The following is a 19,461-nucleotide window of genomic DNA, read 5'->3' on the forward strand; positions in this document are numbered from 1 at the left end:
AATGACAAAGAAATAAAATGTCTGGCTCAAAAGGAAAAAAAAGAAATATGGGTGAGAACGTTGAAAGGGGTGACATTGATCATGATTTATCATATCCATAAACTGCTTTGTTAAATGACAGCTCTTTTGTACATCTACTTAAAGATAACAAACATTTTTTAAAAACCATGGAACTAATAATTTTTAAAAAGAAATATTTAGAGGGAATTTGAAGAATCCTTCCTTCCTTCCTTCTTTCCTTCCTTCCTTCCTTCCTTCCTTTCTTTCTTTCTTTCTCTCTCTTTCTTTCTTTCCTGCCTTCTCTCTCTTTCTTTCTTTCTCTTCTCTCTCTCTCTCTATCTTTCTTCCTTGGGCTTGAACTCAAGATCTGAGCACTGTCCCTGAGCTTCTTTGTCCAAAGCTAGCACTTTTACCACTTGAGCCACAGCAACACTTCTGATTTTTTCTGTTTATGTTGTACTGAGGAATTGAACCCAGGGCTTCATACATGCCAGGCAAGCATTCTACCACTAAGCCAACTTTCCAGCCCTCTATTGAGAATTTCAAAACTGTGGAGATATTTTTATTTTTAATTTTCTTTTTTTTAAAAAAGGCAAAAATGTTCTATTTGAAGGCATTGCAAAATCACTGAGACATTTCTAAAGCAAGAGTCTAAGATGACTCTAGTACAGACTTTCAAAGTCACAACTGTCTGATCAAGACAGAGGCTCGAGGGTTACTCTAACCTTCTGCTTTCTAATTCCTCCTGGGTTCTCTGGGAATTGCTGCCTCTGTAATCATCTACATCAGGAGTGTCCTGCAAAGCCCTCTGGAGAATTAGCTTGAGGGTTCGCCGCTGCCGCTGTTGCCTAAAGGATCCAATGAAGAAGTAAATAACAGGGTTGGCGCAGCTGTTAACACAGCATAGACAAAGTGTAACTGGAAAAAGATAACAAGAGTTATGATAAAAAGAAATTGGAAGCCACCATAGAAGGAACCAGAAAATGCCAAAAGGCAGCCCACAGATAAGGAAGACCATCATTGTTATCAAGATCGTCACATACAGCCTGGTCAGTGGCAACCGCCTAGAACTGCAGAACATCCTGACTATTAAGGCCAGGCTGGACACAGAGAGAATAATCAATAAAATAAATAGCCATGAAGTTATGATAAAATCAACATTTTCCCACCATTTTCTATCATAAAATAGTTCTAGAAAGCCAGAGAAGTACCATTCTAGAATGTTCAGGATCAGAGACAAAGCCCAGAGCAAGGCACATATGACTACTGACATATGTCTTGGGCGGTGACAGTGGTACCAGATGGGCCACAAGACTGATAGGCATCGCTCAGTGCTAATGGCACTAAGTATGCTCAGTCCTGTAATGTAGGGAATGGTTGCCACATTGATTAAGATGGCATTCACAGGGCCAGAGAAGGAGTAGGAGAAGTCAATGACATTCAGCATGTTAGTTATAAGGAGGCAGATGAGGAACAGGAAGTCAGCCACAGCCAGGTTCAGGATATAGACTGAAATGGCATTCTTACGCATTTGGAACCCCAGGACCCAGAGCACAACTGCATTTCCTGCCAGCCCAACAAGGGCAATGATGAGGTTTACCAATTCCAGGACCAAATGATTTTCACAGAACTGGTCAGTGCCATTCACTGTTGTGGCTTCTGTCCACTGGAATGGACTGGTTGGATCTTGGCTCACAAAACCACCACTGGTGCTGCTGAGAACACAAACAAGATTTGAGAGTCTACCATATGATCCCTATTCTCAAGATCATCTTATCTTGTTATTGGAAACTACTGTCCCTATTATATAAAGTTGAGGAAAAAGGATTGAAATGATTAAGTGAATTGTCAAAACTTGAGGGGTCCTGCAGTATGAATTCAAATCAGTTTTGTTTGACTCTGAAGCCTGAGCCATCTATTCTCCACCTCAGATCCTCTAAATAATATGGAAATATTCTATGATCCAGACACCTCCACTCAAGGAGTTAGAGCTATAGTCACAAAGGTGATCATGGTACCTCTATGACTAATAGTGTTCCCTCCAGAACAGAAAAAGGAAACCTTGAGTTAGGACCACTATGAACTATGTCTTGGACATTCATGACGATTACTAAAACTGGTGGTCTAAAAATGTCTTCAATGCCAGCCTTTGAAGAGAGGAGAAACACATGTTCTATTCCCACAACTTAGACCTGTGTGTAACATATGTGTTCCCAATATTATTTCAACAGAAGAAAAAAACAGGAGAATTCCTACCATATTGGATGATTTGCACTAAATAGAAAATAAAAATGAAAAAGAATTACAACTGATGCATGTAACATTAAGAAGAAAACGTCACTCGGCATAATTATGTTTGTGAAGAACTCTACAGTGGGCCCAAATGACTGCTTCTGACCACTGACAGGGCTTCAGAGGGAGGACTTATTATGAATCTGCACAATACCTACAAGCATTTTTGACACAGAGCATGAGGAAGGCTGGTAATGAAGCTGAAGTTTTCAGCAGTACAGAAGAGGAAGTATGAAGGTAGAGTGAGGACTGAGGGCCTCTAAAAACAGGTATTTGAAATACAGAGTGCTTGTGGAGAATGATTAAGTGGTGTGCTGCAAAGTATATAATCCTACCCACATTGCAACCTGTTCCGTTCTCTCCCAGGATATCCTTAGTAGACTTTCTTTGTTTATGAAATCTTCTGTGTGAAAGAAAATGATGAGTGCAGTATAAATGTTACAAAGAGAGACGCAGATATCAAATAGAGATATCAAATAGAGAAAGAGGAAAGTCCACACAAGGGAATAATAGCAGCTTATTGAAACTTTATTAGATATTCTCTCTTTTTAATATTCTCTTGAGCCTATTTGGAAACATTTAGTGTTTTTCTTGTTTCAAAGAGACTCAATTGGTTTGTCCCTGGCCTCACATAGTTTGGATTTAAATCTATCCCATCTGCTTTAGGGTTGATCCTTTTGACCAGCCCTTTGAACTTAACACTGCTGGGTATCATTTAAATAAGGAAAATGCAGCGGAATAATGCCCGAGGTAAATCTAAGATAGTAGTCAATATTCTGGCTATAATTAAATGTAATATAAGCAGACTCCAGAAACATGGAAGAAGAGAAGACATTTAAAAGAACAAAACACAACTCGGTAAAATTTAACAAGGTCCAGAAAAAGAATTCAAGAGCTTTTCCTGCCTCACAAGAGCAGCCATGATTTCAGAATCTAGAGCACTCAGCCAAACAGCAGGTCCTGAAAAGGAAAGAGGATATATCTTCCTCTGGGGTACAGAGGCATCAGTACTGAGTTCACCTGTCATGCTCACTCTTTGACATAAGTTCAGCCTTGTGGGTTTGGGGAGCAGCATATTTGAAGAAGTTCTTAAGTTTACTTAGAGTCTATAGCCCAATTCTAAAGCACATTTTGTTATGGCCATTATTATAGTGGTTCTTTATTGGGTTATCCAAACTGATAGCTAACCAATAAATTGTATTTCTTTTTTCTACCATTCATATCCAAGGCATTTTTCAATAACACGATAAATGTTCTATAAAAGTGACCATAGAAAAAGGAGCTGCAAATGGGGAGGGATGAATAACTCTGGTGGAATAAGATGAGAAGCAACTAAATCTAGTTATATTAAAAGCTCCCAGGAAGTAAGATGATATGAAATATGAGGAAAGGGCCCCATTTTTCATAAGTATTTTTATTTTATCCTCCCTCACTCTATTTGACAGCCCATAAATGTGTCTTCCATGACTCCTCAATAGGATCCTGTTCCTCTTGGTTTAAGGTTGAGTTAAGCCTCTGAGACACCAGGAGATGGAGACAGGAAGGCAGGGGAAAAAGGATTTGTTAAAAACAACAACAAAGAAAAATCTCTTGTGTCCATATCTTGGGGTTCATTTCACTTAGCATCATCTTATATAGTCATATGTACATAGCTTTTGAGCTCTGCTTATCTGGTAAGATTATCCTAAACATATACTGATTATTGAAAATAAGGAAACCATGGGACCTGTTTCTTTGGGTCTGGCTTACTTCACTTAATATAATTTTTCCAAGTCTTTCCATTTCCTAACAAATAGGGTGGTGTCATTCTTTCTGGTGAAAGCACAGAAATCCATTGTGTGTGTGTGTTTGTGTGTGTGTGTGTGTGTGTGTGTACACATATATACCACAGTTTTTCTTCCTTCTATGGTATATACCTGTTGTCACCATATTTGATTTTAGTACCTTCCATCTTGTATATACCTTTATCTAATTTGGGGAGGGGAAGGGGAATAACAAAATGCTGAAACAAGGACACAGGATGACCAATTGCAACAATGAGACCCACAAGACACTATGTGGAAATGAACTTTACAACTTGGGGAGGAGTGAGTGAGAAAGGTGGGGGAGGGAAGGGATAGTGGGAGAAAAACAAAGGAGGGGGTAACAATGCTTGACAAAAAATGTACTCAAGCCTGGCGCTGGTGGCTCACACCTGTAATCCTAGCTACTCAGGAGGCTGAGATCTGGGGATCGCAGTTCAAAGCCAGCCCGGACAGGAAAGTCCATGAAATTCTTATCTCCAATAAACCACTAGAAAACTAAAAGTGATGCTGTGACTCAAGTGGTAGAGTGCTCGCCTTGAGCTGAAGAGCTGAGGGACAGCGCCCAGGCCCAGAGTTCAAGCCCCACAACCAACCAAAAAAAAAAAAAAAGTACTCATTACCTTACTCATGTAACTGTAACCACTCTGTACCGCATCTTTACAATAAAATAATTTTTTTGGGGGGTCCTGTCGTGGGGCCTGAACTCTGGGCCTGGGCACTGTCCCTCAGCTCTTCAGCTCAAGGCTAGCGCTCTAACACTTGAACCATAGCGCCACTTCCAGCTTTTTTCATTTTGCTTATGTGGTGCTGAGGAATCGAACCCAGGGCTTCAGGAATGCAAGGCAAGCACTCTACCACTGAGCCACCTTCCCAGCCCCTAAAATAAAAATTTTTAGAAAGAGTTGTTTTGTTTCATGTGAGGCTGTGTATAGTAATAGCAGGGTTTCTCTCCCCCTCTCCCCCTTGCTTATTCTCTTGTCATGCGTCAAGTGTGTATAGCACTATGCTTTCTGGTGACAGCTTCTTCCCCTATCCCTTTAAGCCTATGTGTTGGAATAGTGTTTCACTGTTGTTTGTCTAAACCAGCTATCATTGCCTGTTTTCATTAACTCTCCCCCTTGTAAATATATAAAGTAATGCTACTCAAGTATTCTAGTCTGAGCTAAGCTTCTCTTCCATATTTCTAAAACATGCCAAAGGGAGTAACTTTGGTAAGCTAGTAAAACAATGAAAACTTAAGCTCTAAGAAACAATATTTTTGTGTCACCTTGCTACTTATATGGATTTAAGAGGCAGCATTCTTAGTCTCCATGATAAAGATTTGAATTTAGGTTAAAAGAGAAAATATAGCAAGAAAAATCTAGTTGGCTAGACTTTCTAGTTGGTCTAGTTGACTCATTTGAAAGTGCAACCTTTAGGTCTTCCTGAACTGTTTTCAGAATCTCCTGTCTCCTACCTTTTCTGAAGGAAATAGCTTATCATAATGCTGCATATATCACTTCAATGTAGAAATATAAGGGTGTTAACTCCATGCAAATGTTATTATTGGGAACTGGGTTATCTTGCATACCACTTTACCTTCCATCCATTCTTCTGTGCACAGTTGAAGAGTTGACTCAAAGTGAAGAGGAAGAACTTTTTTCTGCCCAATGTCAGAGTATGTATGCTTCCTTTTTCTACAAATCAAGAGAAGCCTGGAGGCTCTGGAGTGAAGCCCAGTGATGAAGTGGAACTTCTCAATATTCTGGACAGCTCCTGTGATTAGGGAAGTAAGTCAGAGACAAGAGCCGTTTTGAGTCAAGATCCTCACAGAGATGTTTATGGGTATCTTCCCAGTTTCCACTTGTACATCAATTCCTCCCATCCCACCCCACTCCTATCTCACTTCATCTGGTTCACCTCCCTGTTCTATGTGTCTGTTTATAGACAACAGTGAACCTAGGTAGCACAACCAAATGGTGTGAGATTGTTCTATATGGCTTTATAATAAACAATGAAGTGTGGCACTGGGTCACTGGGTTTTTAATTTGCCTGGATATATTCATTTGCCAAAATACATCAACTTTACACTTATTGTTGTATATCACTACAGCTCAATTTTTCCTTAAAGATTATCCTAAAATTATTTTAAAATGTACCATTTAAGATTAATATACTATTTCATAGAATTATTAGCTAAACTATTTGTGTAAAAATAATGAATGAAGCCAATGTTATGAGCTCATAAGGAAAAAAAAGAAAATTTGACATACAAAGTCTTGCACAAAGACTGTTAAGTCTCTTGTAAACCTGCAATGGAGGATCAGAGAGCAATAGAATCAGGGTAAATCAGGGCAAAGTCAAAGGGGAGAGAAATAGCTGGGCTTCTAACAGAGGACATGTGAAAGAAACCATACAAAATAGTCAAACCGCATTAGGCATATGTGGACATTATCTGTTTATATGACTTAATGCTTGACTAACTTGAAAATGGTAGAAGGATTAATGATGATGACTCAAAACTGATAAACAGAGGTTGAATACAGGCTTATATTATGAAAGCATCAGTTGTATTTGTCTAATAAGTAATTTATTCCATAATATTTTTTGTTGGTCGTGGGGCCTGAACTCTGGGCCTGGGCACTGTCCCTCAGCTCTCCAGCTCAAAGCTAGCGCTCTACCATTTGAGCCACAGTGCCACTTCTGGCTTTTTCTGCTGAAGAATTGAAGTCAGGGCCCCATGCATGCAAGGCAAGCACCACTGAGCCACCTTCCCAGCCCCCATAATATTTTTTAAGCTAAGGAGATGAGGCTTTATAAGACCTCCCAGAATTAAAGGCTGTTCTTCTAGAATGAGTTTGAAATTAATGCTTATTATTTTGAGACAAGTTGTAGGAAAATGGGGGAAAAGTTGTGAAATTTATTTATCAAATGGAGTTATCAAAGAAATATAAATCTTTCTAGTATTATCTTCAACCTTCTGGTGAAGGAAAGGTTTGCCAAAAAGTGAGAAGAGTCCTGAATTAGAGTTGGTAAAGCCCCTGGCTAAGGTAGTCCCAAAGATACTATAGCAAATTTTATGTGTAAGAGGCCCTATATCACTTAAGTCTCAGAAGATGATTGCTATCATAGCTGTTTTAAGATCAGGGGATATGAATGAGAAAAATTAAGATGTTCCCAAGCTGATTGGGAGAAGTTGACTCTGAAAACAAATATACCTAATTAAAGCAGTTCTCCATCATTGCTACATCTCCAGGATTCCCTGAGGATGGCTATATTTATGTTTTTCCTCTTTGGGACTTTTCTGCATAACCCTCTAGAGAACCAGCTGGAGAGTCTGCATTATCACTACCTATTGGGTCCAACAAAGAAGTAAATGATGAGTTAGCACAGCTGTTAACACAGGACAAGTTGGATGGAATAGAAAAAAACATACTGAAAGATTGTACCAGTAGCAGTTTCAAACCAAAGTAATATGAACCTCTGGCTGGCTAAAAGAAGATATCAGATAGGGAAAAGCAGCATTCTGAGTAGGATGGCCACGTACAGATTAGTCATTGATATCTCTACCCTCTAGAGTGACAGAAGATTCTGACAGATCCAGGCTGTACTCAGAGAGAATCACAAATTAAAAATATGTATATACATATCCTGCTTGTCAGGTTGATAAGATGAAATCAAATATCTGACACTAATTTTCATCTAACTCTATAAACAGGAAGCCTCTCTAGTGCCCTCAGAGGATGCTTGGCAGCAGGGACCAACACATAGTCAGATACATGTGACAGGTAATGTGGCTCAACTGGTAACAGTGACACAACATGCATCAAATGATGGACTGGCAATGCTTGATTCTAACCCTGTGAAGGCCTGTAAGATAGCCAAGGTCCATAGTGTGACAAAGAAAAAAAAGCTGTGAATGTAGATGTGGATTAGATAGACAGAGATGATGAAATTTATCACAGTCTTTATAATGTGGCAGCAAAGGAAAAAAGTCTTCCATAGCCAGGTAAGAATATACATGGAGGAGGTGCTCCCATGGAGGCACTCTGGTCCAGAAACCAGAACACAAACACGTGTCCTGCCATTTCAACAATGGTAATAAGGAGAGACATTAAGTTCACAAGACGGATCTCCTTATAAAAACATGGAGGAAGGTCATCTTCATCCATTCATTGTGATTTTAGTCCTACGGGCTGTGATGTTTAGATCCATTCTCAGAAATACTGTACCGGTGACCCTGGGAACACAAACTTGAATGCCTGCTACATGAGCTCAAAATCTCAGGACCACTCTGCTATATGGGATTACTTTCCTGGTGTTGTAGAGAAGGAAATGAAACAGAAGTTTGCAAAAATTATTACTGAAGCCATGAGATCCTAAAACTCAGATTAAAGCTCATTATATTCTGATTCTAAAGCTTGGACTCTTTCCATTATAATATAGTCTGTTACTGACATGTAAACACTCTATCGTCCCCAACCTGTTATGTCATGACCCCTAGAGGCAAGAAGATGAAAGTGTGGGACAGACTATGTGGAGCAGAGACTTGACTTTGCTCAAGACAGAAGTTTCTTCTTAGGAGTGAGACTTCCTCAGGGAGTAAGATTGGTTGTTCTACCAGGAATAAAGAATTCCATGATTTAGAGTCATGAAAACCTCTTGCTAGGGTAGATGTGGGACCTGCTAGACCTCAGTGAATCAACTTCATGAGGACAGGAAAGGGTTTGTTTTTGTCCATTTTTGTGTCTCAGTGTCCCATTCCATGTTGAGGACAGTATAGTCCTCCAAAGGAGAAAATGTGTAATCTAAAAAATAGATGAATGATAGAATGAATAGGAGACATCAGTATAGTTGGAAATTTGTCTTGTCACACAAATATGTTAAATAAAATTGGTCTCCAGAAAATATACCTGTAGAGAATTTTAAAAAAACTGTATTTTACATAATTATTCACTTCATTACATACCATTGGGGTGTTAGAAAAATAATCCTTATACTCACACAGGTAGGTAATAATGGTCCCTTCTCATCTCCACCCCAATGAGGGCCAGTGTCTGGCTTTACTGAGTACCTAGAAGACTTTGTTGTAATTTGGTGAAAAGATTTAAGGACAATTTCCTAATGTTTAGAGAAGGAAAGGAAAGTCTGAAAAAAAGTTTGAAAAAAAATGGCAATGATACTGAACATAAATACTTTGGGAATTATCTAAGGGGAGTTAGTAATTAGCTTGCTGAGTGATGTGTAGCCTAAGACCTTCAGAATATTAGTTATAGCATTTGCTTTACAATTTGAAATCTTTTGTTAGATGCATAGTTCTCTTTTAGGGGAATATTTTAAATCTCCATTGCTAAGAGGCTTTGGTTGAGAAAGGAGATGCTCAGACACAATTCAGCTGGAAAGCACGAATATACTCAGAAGTAAGTGAGCAGTAGCAGGTGATGGATTGATTCATTGATGGATTCCATTAACCCAATAAATAACTACTTGCTAGATGTACTATTAACATTTCCATCCTACATAGGAGAAATAAAAGCTGGTCATTTGCCCCAAATTGGGTACAAAAAAAGTAGAGTCACTAACAATCCTACATTGATGTTATTACCCATCAGAGCCCAACAGCTTCACTACCAGGTTCTTGTGTGAACTACACCTGGAAAGGGGAAAAATATTTTAAAAGCATACTCTCTATGATTAGATTTAAAAAGTACGCTCTTTCATGATTAATTAGAAAAAGGATCTGCAGCTTTTAGAAACAGAAAAGAAACAAGCCCAGGAAATAGGGAACTCATAAGAGATGGATGAAGGGACAAAGATAACATACACACTTCATCGTCTTAAGTGCTTCCACCTGCTTATGAAAAGGTCCCGTTTAGTGCTGACTGCCCACAGCTCATTCAGGACAAAAAAGTGAAGCAGGAAGTATAATAGGAACCTCTGTATCAAGGGCTTATGACATATAGTAATGCTTTCTTAGTTCCTATACCCCTGTGTGGCCTGAGGAGAATATAGATGAAATCTAGACCATGTTTTTCCTTTCGGGACTCACTGGTGTTTTTATTTGTGGTACTGAACACAGTTTGAAGCTGAACATTCAACTGTACCTATTTATTATTTCCTTTTCCCTCTTTCATTAAATTCAATTCTTTACTAACTAGATCTGTTGAGTTTTTGTTGTGGTTCACTAATATATCCTCAGCCTCTAGCACACAATCTTTAGAGACTATCAATTATAAATATTATTCTCACCCATATACTATTCTTCCTATAGGAAGTTATAACTTCCTATAAGAAGTTATCTTAATCATATGTTAATCATAGGAAGTGCAGATCCAGCTTCATCCCCATTTCCTTAGATTCCCCACCATTCTCTAGTTCATCATTCACAATGTGAGGAGCTCCCAGGAAAACTATTGGAGTATCATGAAATTGGAAATGTAAAGGAGAATCGGTATCTAGAGGCTGACAATGTTCATGTCTCACAGAATTGGGATGTTTTGTAACAGAAAAAGAAACTCAAATCCAAATTCCCTCGATGGTATTGGGATCTACTAACTAGACACTAGTGAAGGGGATGCAGGCAGAAGTCATAAAACAAACTCTTGGATTTTGAACTTCTTTCTCCTTTATGCTCATGTATACACATAACCTCATGGCTGGCAGTCATGAGTGAGCTTGGGGATAAAAGCACATCCCTATGAATGAGGGATGATTTAGCAAGTTGAAACCATTTGTTGTTGGGGACCCTTGAGTATCCAGTCAAAGTTTCATAAAATTTCCCTATTTTGAAGTAACTATGATCACAGTTGTCTCTTTACTATCAAATATCAACAATTGTAAATATTTATAAATACTATGACTTTCAACATTTTTAGTTGTTATTATCTTTAAGTACTTTTACAAATGAGTTGCAACTAAATATATCTGTTTTTTAGTATAATGCATCTTTTTTTCTTTTTTTTAAATTTTATTTTATTGTAAAGATGCTGTACAGAGGGGTTACAAGGTACATTTCTTTCTTTTCTTTTCTTTTTATTGTGAAAATACCGTACAGAGGGGAAGCATTTGTTCTTTTTTTTTTTTTAATTGTGAAAATAACATACAGAGGGGTTACAATTACATGGGCAAGGTAATGAGTACATTTCTTATCAACCATTGTTGCCTCCTCCTTTGTTTCCCCTTCCCATCCCTTCCCATCTCCCCTCTCCTTGCCCCTCCTAAGTTGTAAAGTACGTTTTTCGACATAACGATTTGTACATCTCATTGTTGCATTGGGTCCACCAGTATAATGCATCTTGATCAATATTTTCCCCTATCTCTCCCAACCCTATCCATCCCCTCAAGTTACCTTGTTCCATTTTCAGATGTGACTATATTTGCCTATCCTTTCTCCATTTGTCTGCCCCCCTCTTTTTGGTCCCCCTCTCTTCTCGACCTCCCCCCTCCTAACAACACATGTTCCAGCTTAGTTGTTGAAAGAGTTATACCATTGCAAACCTCTCCTATATAGGCCATACTTGGGGCAATATGTTTATGTATATATGCATATGACCCTGAACATGATTTTATTATAAGTTAGAGCTAACTTCTACATGTCAAAGAAAACATGTGTCCTTCATCTCTCATACTGACTTACTTCACTTAATATAATTTTTGCAGGTCCATCTATTTCCTTGCAAATGACATATCATTCTTTCTAAAGGATGAGGAAAATGCCAGATCTATAGATATAGATGTACTCTTAAGTAACTTAATCCAAGTGAGAGATTATTTAAAAGATAGGATGCAAGATAAGGAGGTAAGAACAAATGAAATCAAACAAACTAGAAGAGATAGAGTAAAAACTATATATCTAACTACATTGAAATACAGAAGGTATCAGAAAACACAAGAGACTGCAAAGAAATAGATTTCCTCACTTGCCAATATTTCTTGTCCCATTTCTCTTCTCTGGATCCTGAGAGTAGATGTATCTATGTGATCAATAGAATGCCTTTTCCTCTGTGTATGGTAACATTTAGTCAAAGAGAAGAACTGACAGAAACATAGAGAGCAAGAGAACAGAAAATTAATTTTTAATTTTTTTTCTCCTTACTCTCTCCATTATATTGTAAACTGATAGTGGCTTAAAGATAAAGAAGCTATCTGTGCATCTTTCCTAAGACTACAGCTTCAGCTTCCCGATATCTAGTGATATTAAACTCCCTTTAACATCCTCATCATTCTCCATCATTAAATGTACTTTCCCTAAACCTACCTGCAATGGTAGATTGCCCTTCAATTAAGACAACTTCAGTCATCCCGTTTTAGATCATGTTTACTTCCTGGGAATCTGGCATTAATACAAAGAAAAGGAAATTTTTAGATGAGTAAAACACATGTTTTTTTTTTTTTTTATTCCCAGCACTTTTTTTGAAGGAAGCACTGTGTATTCCTTCTTGCTTTCTAAATTAAGGAAAGTAGTGAATTTCTTATCATCTCAGGAATTTGAAAGATTGAAATGAAGGGTAGATTGGGACAAGTTTTACCAAGAAGGAAAATTCCTGGTTCACATCTTTCAGTATCCTAGAATCATTTCTTCCAGTACACAAAGTTGTCAAAGGGAAGCTTTGTATGTCCTTGGGTTCCCAGGAAACTGCCACCAGTAAAAGATACAGCTTGGACTAGGAGGAAAAAGACAACAGGAGTTTTTAAGACAGGCTTTGGGTAAAGTCTTACCTTTCCTCCATTTTTTCTGCAGAGATGGTAAGGTGCTGCCTACTGAAATGAAGAACCTTGTGGATTGACAATGTTCATAGGACACTGCCTTGCAATGGAGAGATCTCTGCCTGAGTGAACCATGATGCTTGAATCTCTTTTATCAAGCTAGGGGACCACCCTGTGATTTCCTGTCCTGGGACCTACTGGCAAGTGAGAGCGTGAAGTTTGTTGAGATATGTTTCTCACCGGATGCTTCAAAACATTTGATCTTTCTCTTCTATCTTTCAACCTCTGCCCATCCCTGCCCCCACCACTGGGTCGCTTTCTCTGCAAGCAATTGTTTAGGAGCCTCACACTGCCAGCTGATCAGGCTGAGGTTTTTCTAGGAACCTGTGTAACTAAAAACATGTAAGGTCCTGCCTGCTTTGTATTACATTTTGTCTTAGCCTTAATAGATTTCTTTTCATGTTCTTTCCAAGTGACAGGAAGTACATGCGACAAAACATGAAAGTCTTTCTTAATTTTACTCTCTAGGATCATCAACTTATCTCAATTTGCTTTTTTGGTTTGTTTTCCCTCTCTCTGAGTATGGGGACTTGATCTCAGGACTTCATGCTTACTTGGCTTTCTTTCTTACAGTTAATGTTATACTAGTTGATCCAGCTTCCAAACTGACTTTTTGGTGATTAATTAGACATTGAGTCACATAGATTTCTCCGTCAAGGCTGGTCTTGAACCAGGATCCTCCAGAACTCTTCCTCTTGAGTAGGTAGGATTACCAGCACAGGCGATAGGTGTCTGGCTTAAATTATTTTCACCTGAATCTGTGATAAACCAGAGATTCAAGAAGTACAGAAAACACCAGGCAGGATAATTACAAAATCATTCCTTAGACATATAGCATTCAAATTGCAGGAATCAAAGACAAAACATTCTTTAATAGCTCCAGAAAAGGCTTTCCCTATAAAGAAGGAAGAAAATAATGACTTCAATCTTCTCTTCAGAATTAATGCAGCACAAGAGCTTTATGTATTGACAGAAGAAAGAAAACAGCTAGGACTCTGAACCTAGTGAAACCATTTGAGGAAGTAAAAGAATTGTCTTTGAGGAAGAGTGAGGAGGTCTGTTATCAGTAGAACTTCCTTGCTAAGTATCTCAAAGAAATTCTTTAGAGAGAAGAAAAACTATGTTGATCACAACTCACACCTTCCTTGTCTAACAATTGAACAACAAATCATCACACTCTATGGCATAGATTTGTTCATAGCATTCTCTATTTTTTCCATTTAATGTCCATGGATCCTATAAGCTTGTCCTGAAACCAGTAATTTGTATCATCTTTCTCTTTTCTTTATCTGGTTAGGGATTTGTTGACCTTTTTAATGTCCAGGTTTTGGTTTCACTGTCTTTCTCTACTGATTTCTTGTTTACATCATTGGTACTTGCTGAGGTTTTGTAAGCATTCTTTTTTAACTGTAAATATCTAGTTATTTTTGTCTTTTTGAGCTTCTTAAAGTAGATTTTCAGATAGTGGATTTGAAATCTTTTTTTACTTCTTTACCTGTTCCATTACATAAAGTCTTCCTTAAGGACTACTTTTTCTGCATCTCACAGATTTTCATAAATTTTACTTTAATTTTCATGAAGCTGAGCATATTTTTCCATTTATCTTGAAATGTCTGCTTAAACTCATATAATTTTTGCTAGTTTGCCATTTAATGTCCAAATATTTGAGGACTTCTCCCTATTTTTCTGTAGCTGAATTCTAGGTTAATCTCATTATTGTCTGAAAGAATAGCTTATATAATTCTATTCTTTAAAATTTTAAGGTAAAAATATAAAAATGTTAAAAATGTACCAAACCATAGTGAATTAGAAATGGTTGTCATTATTATTGCTGTTATCAGATGTAGTTCACACTCAGTAGATTGTTGCTGATTTTATGCTCAGTGAATCTGTCATCTTGAGTAAGATACTAAACTCTGTAATTCTAATAATGGATTCAATCATTTCTTCTTATATTTCTTTTACCAAAATTCATAGATGGAGAAATTGATAATAGCAAAGTCAAATACATTGGAAAGATATCTAGTCCTCAGTATTAATTAAAAGCCAAGCTGTTACCGTGGTTAAGAATTTAAATTTCTGTATCTTATGATGCCTTGACATCTTGGAGCCATGTTAACCATGGAGATCTTGCCTCTCCCAAATTCTCTCACTGCTAAACATGTAAAATTATTGCTGGTAATAAGGTTTTTTATTTTTAATTTGGAACTCAACAACAAGACATGATGGGACACAAAATTAATACTTTTTAGAAAGCAGAAGCTGAAGGATCAGAGGTTGGGGGCCAGTCCAGCCAAAGTCAGCATGCTACTGTCCCACAAAGAAAAATATGAAGACAAAAATGGAGGAGGGTAAGGAGGAAGAGAAGGAAAAGAACAGAAAAAAAAAGAAAAAGAACAAAAAACAAAATGAGCAGTATCCAGGAACAGGGATTGGGAAAGGCTATTAACTATTGTTCTGAAAAGAGAACTGTTTAGAATCTGGGCACTGGTGGCTCATTTCTGTAATTCAAGCTTCTCAGGAGTCTGAGATCTGATGATAGCAGTTCAACACCAGCACAAGCAGAACTCCTCTCTCTCATTCTCTCATTCTCTCTCTCTCTCTCTCTCTCTCTCTCCCTCTCTCTCTCTCTCTCTCTCTCTCACAGACACACACACAAAACCACCAGAAAGCTAGAATTGGAGCAGTGAGTGACTCAAGTAGGAAAAAAGCTAAGGGGCAGCACCCTCAGAACCAGCCACAAAACAACAACAACAACAAATATAGATTTGAAAAGGAAAAGACAAGCAGACTAGGGAGAATATTTGCAAAACACAGGCTTGGAAATAATAAATAAGTAACACTTAAAACACAGCAATAAGAAAATAACCAACCCAATTACAAAACAGGCAAAAGATTTTAGCAGATACTTAATTAAAAATGATATGGTAGATCCAAAACAAGATACAGATGTACAATTCTGCTGTCTATATTTAACATTGTTATGAAGTATTAGGGAAAAGGAGAGAAAGATATTAAGTTTGGAAAAAATAAAATAATCTCTATATACAGAATTTAATCTTACATATGGAAAACCCTATGGAATTGATGCCCCCATAGAGATAATAAACAAAGATGCAATATATAACACTTTCATTGTACAAAAAAATGTTTTATTTTTTGTGCACTAGCAATAAAGAATTTAAAACTACACAATAGTGGGTAAAAGACAAAAAAATAACACTTGGACAGGGCATGATAAATTAAACAGGACTCTAAACATTCACACAGTAAGACCAAACAAAGATATTCTAGGAGAGGATCACAAAGGCTCAATAGCTATGTGCATATGATCCTATAAAATGATGTTTATCTAAATGAACTCCAAAAATCATTAAAAATAAAATTTGAAAAATTCTAAAATAAATGAAATAGATAAAATTCTGGAAAATAAAGTTAAAAAAGTAAATTTGTACACTAGAAACTTTAAAACGCCATTAATATAATGTAAACATCTAAATGAATGGGAAGATATCCCATGTTCATGAGTTGGAGACAAAAGTACCCAAACTGACTGAATAATTGAACATAACCTTCTGAAAATACTAAGTAGCTTTTTTGTAGAAATGGAAAATCTGATCCTGAAATTTGTGTAGGATTACAAGGAACCCAGAATAGTCAAGGTGATCCTAAGAAGAAGTAGAAGGTGAATTTTAATTGATTACAAAACTTACACAAAACTACAATAAATAAGATTTTGTGATAGTACCACATAAATAAAAACAAATAGAATTGAATCCAGACATAAATCCATATACATATATATACATACATATATATAACTGATGTTATATAGATAACTGATGTTTTATATATAATATATGATGTTATATATATATGTGTATATATATATATATATATATATATATATATATATATATAAAACATCAGTTGGTTTTTTATAAGGATTTCAAGAAAATTTAATGTGGGGATAAGATTGTCTTTTCAATAAATGGTACTGGAGGCTGGGGCATGGCCCAAGTGGTAGAGCACTGTCTAGCAAGCATGAGATCCTGAGTTCAAATGCAGTACCACCGCTGAAACAACTGGATACTCTCATACAAAACAGTAAAGTTAGGTTCCTATCTCACATATAAAAATTAACTCAAGATGGAGCAAAGACATGGATGATTCTTAAAGTTATTAAAATACTTGAAGAAGTAGATGTAAATCCTTGTGACCTTGGAATAGGCAATGGTATCTTAGATATGATATCAAAAGCACAGCAACAAAAAAGTGGATACATTTGTATTTATCAAAGGCAGAGGTAGTTATTTGCCCTTCATTGTTTACAAGCTCAGGATACAAACATACATTCCAATACTCAGCTTGTTTGCAATCTTGTGTGGCCTTTAAGAAATTGTTCAACTTCCCTGAATCTCCTACTCTGATTCCTGACATGGGATTCTAAGAATCATTCAATAAATGTTATAAATGTATATAAATTTAATAAACTTTTACAAATATTTCTGGCTTGGTTTGTTTGGGTGGGATTTATATTTCTTTTCTTTGAGAGAGATCCTCAAGGTGGAAGTAAAGGGCAAAATTTTACATAGTGTCATCGGAGAGATGAGAAAGAAACATGAAATATGTTTGGACACAAAGTGGCAGTCAAAGATTTTTGCTGACATTGTGTAACCCTTGACTGGTCAGTAAGAGCCCCATGTCAGCGCTGCCACTCTACTTCAAGTAGCGAAGGGACAAAAGGAAGGAAGAGGGAAGGGAGGGAGGGAGGGAAGCAGGGAGGATAGGAATAAATGAAGCACAATCAAAGAAAGTGTAAAGTCTGGAAAAGGTCTCTGCCCACTTCGATTTAAAGCAGGACAGTGAGGAGGAACCGTGTTGTTTCTGCAGTTTGGGCATTCACAGATGGCTGTGAGTACACCATCCGCTGCCAGTATAGTGTGATGTCTACGAACCCAATTGCTTAGAATTCTGGCCTTAAGATCTACTAACTCTGCTAACTTAGCCTTACTAATAGTTAAGGTACTTAAACTTACTCTCAGCTTCCTCGTTGTGAAATGTTGTAAGGAATGGTAGTGAGTGTGCTGAAGTCATGACGTCAACACCACGCCACCCTTATCCTCCTTGTCATCTTAACTATTCTATCCTGTCACCAAATGTCTGCAAGATCTCAGAAGCCAAAACATGGAACCCAAATTTCCAAGTCCCACAGGTCTGCAGGCACTCAGCACTCGAGAGCCACCAGTCTCTGGGGCAGAACAGTGCTCTGGTGCCAGCAAATGGGCTAAGAGTGTGGCTCTTCCACCTGTCATGTGGGACTGCAGGGAGCCCCAGAGTCCACGTTCCCACTTCTCTCTAGAGAAGCTATCCTTTGCGAATATGGACTGAGTGTGTAAAGCCCTGTGAAATTGGAATATGCATACACCTGGTGTCATTCTCTCCGTTTTGTATGGGGACATTTCTTAGGAAGCAGAAGATGGAGCCTTGTTGCCTTTGAGGTCTCAGCAGACAACGCTTCTCCCACATCTCTGAACTTCAGGCTGCCTTCGTGACTTCCTGTCAGGTTTCTTCAAACGTGGCTCCACCTTGTAGGGCCTGCCCGCCTGGTTTGGCCAGGGCTGGGCAGGGTAGGGCAGGGCAAGGTAATGGAGGTGGTTGCCAGGGAGTGGGCTCAGGGTTGAGCAATTGGGCAGGGTTGGGCAGGGCAGAGGTCTGGGCATCGAGCTAGCTTGTACTTCGGCCTACAGCAGAGCAGGCCCCATTACTAATTCCCAGGGGGCCAGGTGGATCCCAGGTCCTCCTTGCTGGATGAGGGAGGTCCAAAGGGCCCTCTTTCTGTTCAGTCCACCTTTCCTGGGGCAGGGAGACAGTTTCATCCCTATTTCCATATAACTGTGCGTCTGGGGTTACATATTGATATATGGAGACCTTCGTGGAGCAGGGTATGTACAGAATTCAAGAAGCCTTGAGTTCTGCACCATTTCTCACAGCCTCTCCAATGTGAACCTGCCCCTGCCTCCCAGCTCAGCACAGGCAGCTGCCCTCCCATCTCCTCTGCTTTCCAGAACTCTCTTTACACTTCAGGCCACCCAGGCTCCCCTGGGAGGCTATATGCAGCTCAAGACAGCATCCTTTATCTGCCCTCCATGGCTGACACAGTGCGTACCTATCTGCAGTTTTTGTTTTGTATTGGCCAATACTAGGATTTGAACCCAGGTCCTTACACTTGCTCATCTAGCACTCTACCACTTGAACTAATCCTTCAGCCCAGGTGTGCTGTTTTCAGCTGATGTCTGACAGCCTGCCTCATCTCTTCTTTCAGTTTGGAAACACTCTGAGAGCAGAGCTGTATTATCCATCCATTGGTTCACATTGGCCCATTCAACCATTTGTCTACATTACCTGGTAGCCTGGTTTGGGTACTTGAGTTGTCATAGTGAGCCAGGCCAAAAGCCAGGGCTCTTCACAACAGACCTCAGCCCTACCATCCCACCCACAGTCAGTCCCCCACGGGGCCTCAGGAGAACAGTGTACATGGCTCTGCTCTAAACAGTGAAAAGAGACTATCAGACTATCTGACTATCTGAAGTAGCGGGTGACAGATAAAAGGGCTGGG

General features: G+C 38.4%; 1 protein-coding gene across 1 annotated transcript; it reads right to left on the reverse strand.

The window, feature by feature from the left end:
• Nucleotides 1–715: 715 nt before the first annotated feature.
• Nucleotides 716–17,939, reverse strand: LOC105988049 (mas-related G-protein coupled receptor member X1-like). The gene is made up of 4 exons (XM_013019541.1): nt 17,882–17,939; nt 12,664–12,739; nt 9,682–9,729; nt 716–1,715 (listed from the first exon to the last, which is right to left on the reverse strand). The coding sequence occupies exons 1-4, from the start codon at nt 17,937–17,939 to the stop codon at nt 716–718; spliced, it is 1,182 nt and encodes a 393-aa protein (XP_012874995.1).
• Nucleotides 17,940–19,461: the final 1,522 nt, after the last annotated feature.

This window comes from Dipodomys ordii, unplaced genomic scaffold, assembly GCF_000151885.1.
Source record: "Dipodomys ordii isolate 6190 unplaced genomic scaffold, Dord_2.0 Scaffold46, whole genome shotgun sequence".
NCBI classification, from domain to species: Eukaryota; Metazoa; Chordata; class Mammalia; order Rodentia; family Heteromyidae; genus Dipodomys; species Dipodomys ordii.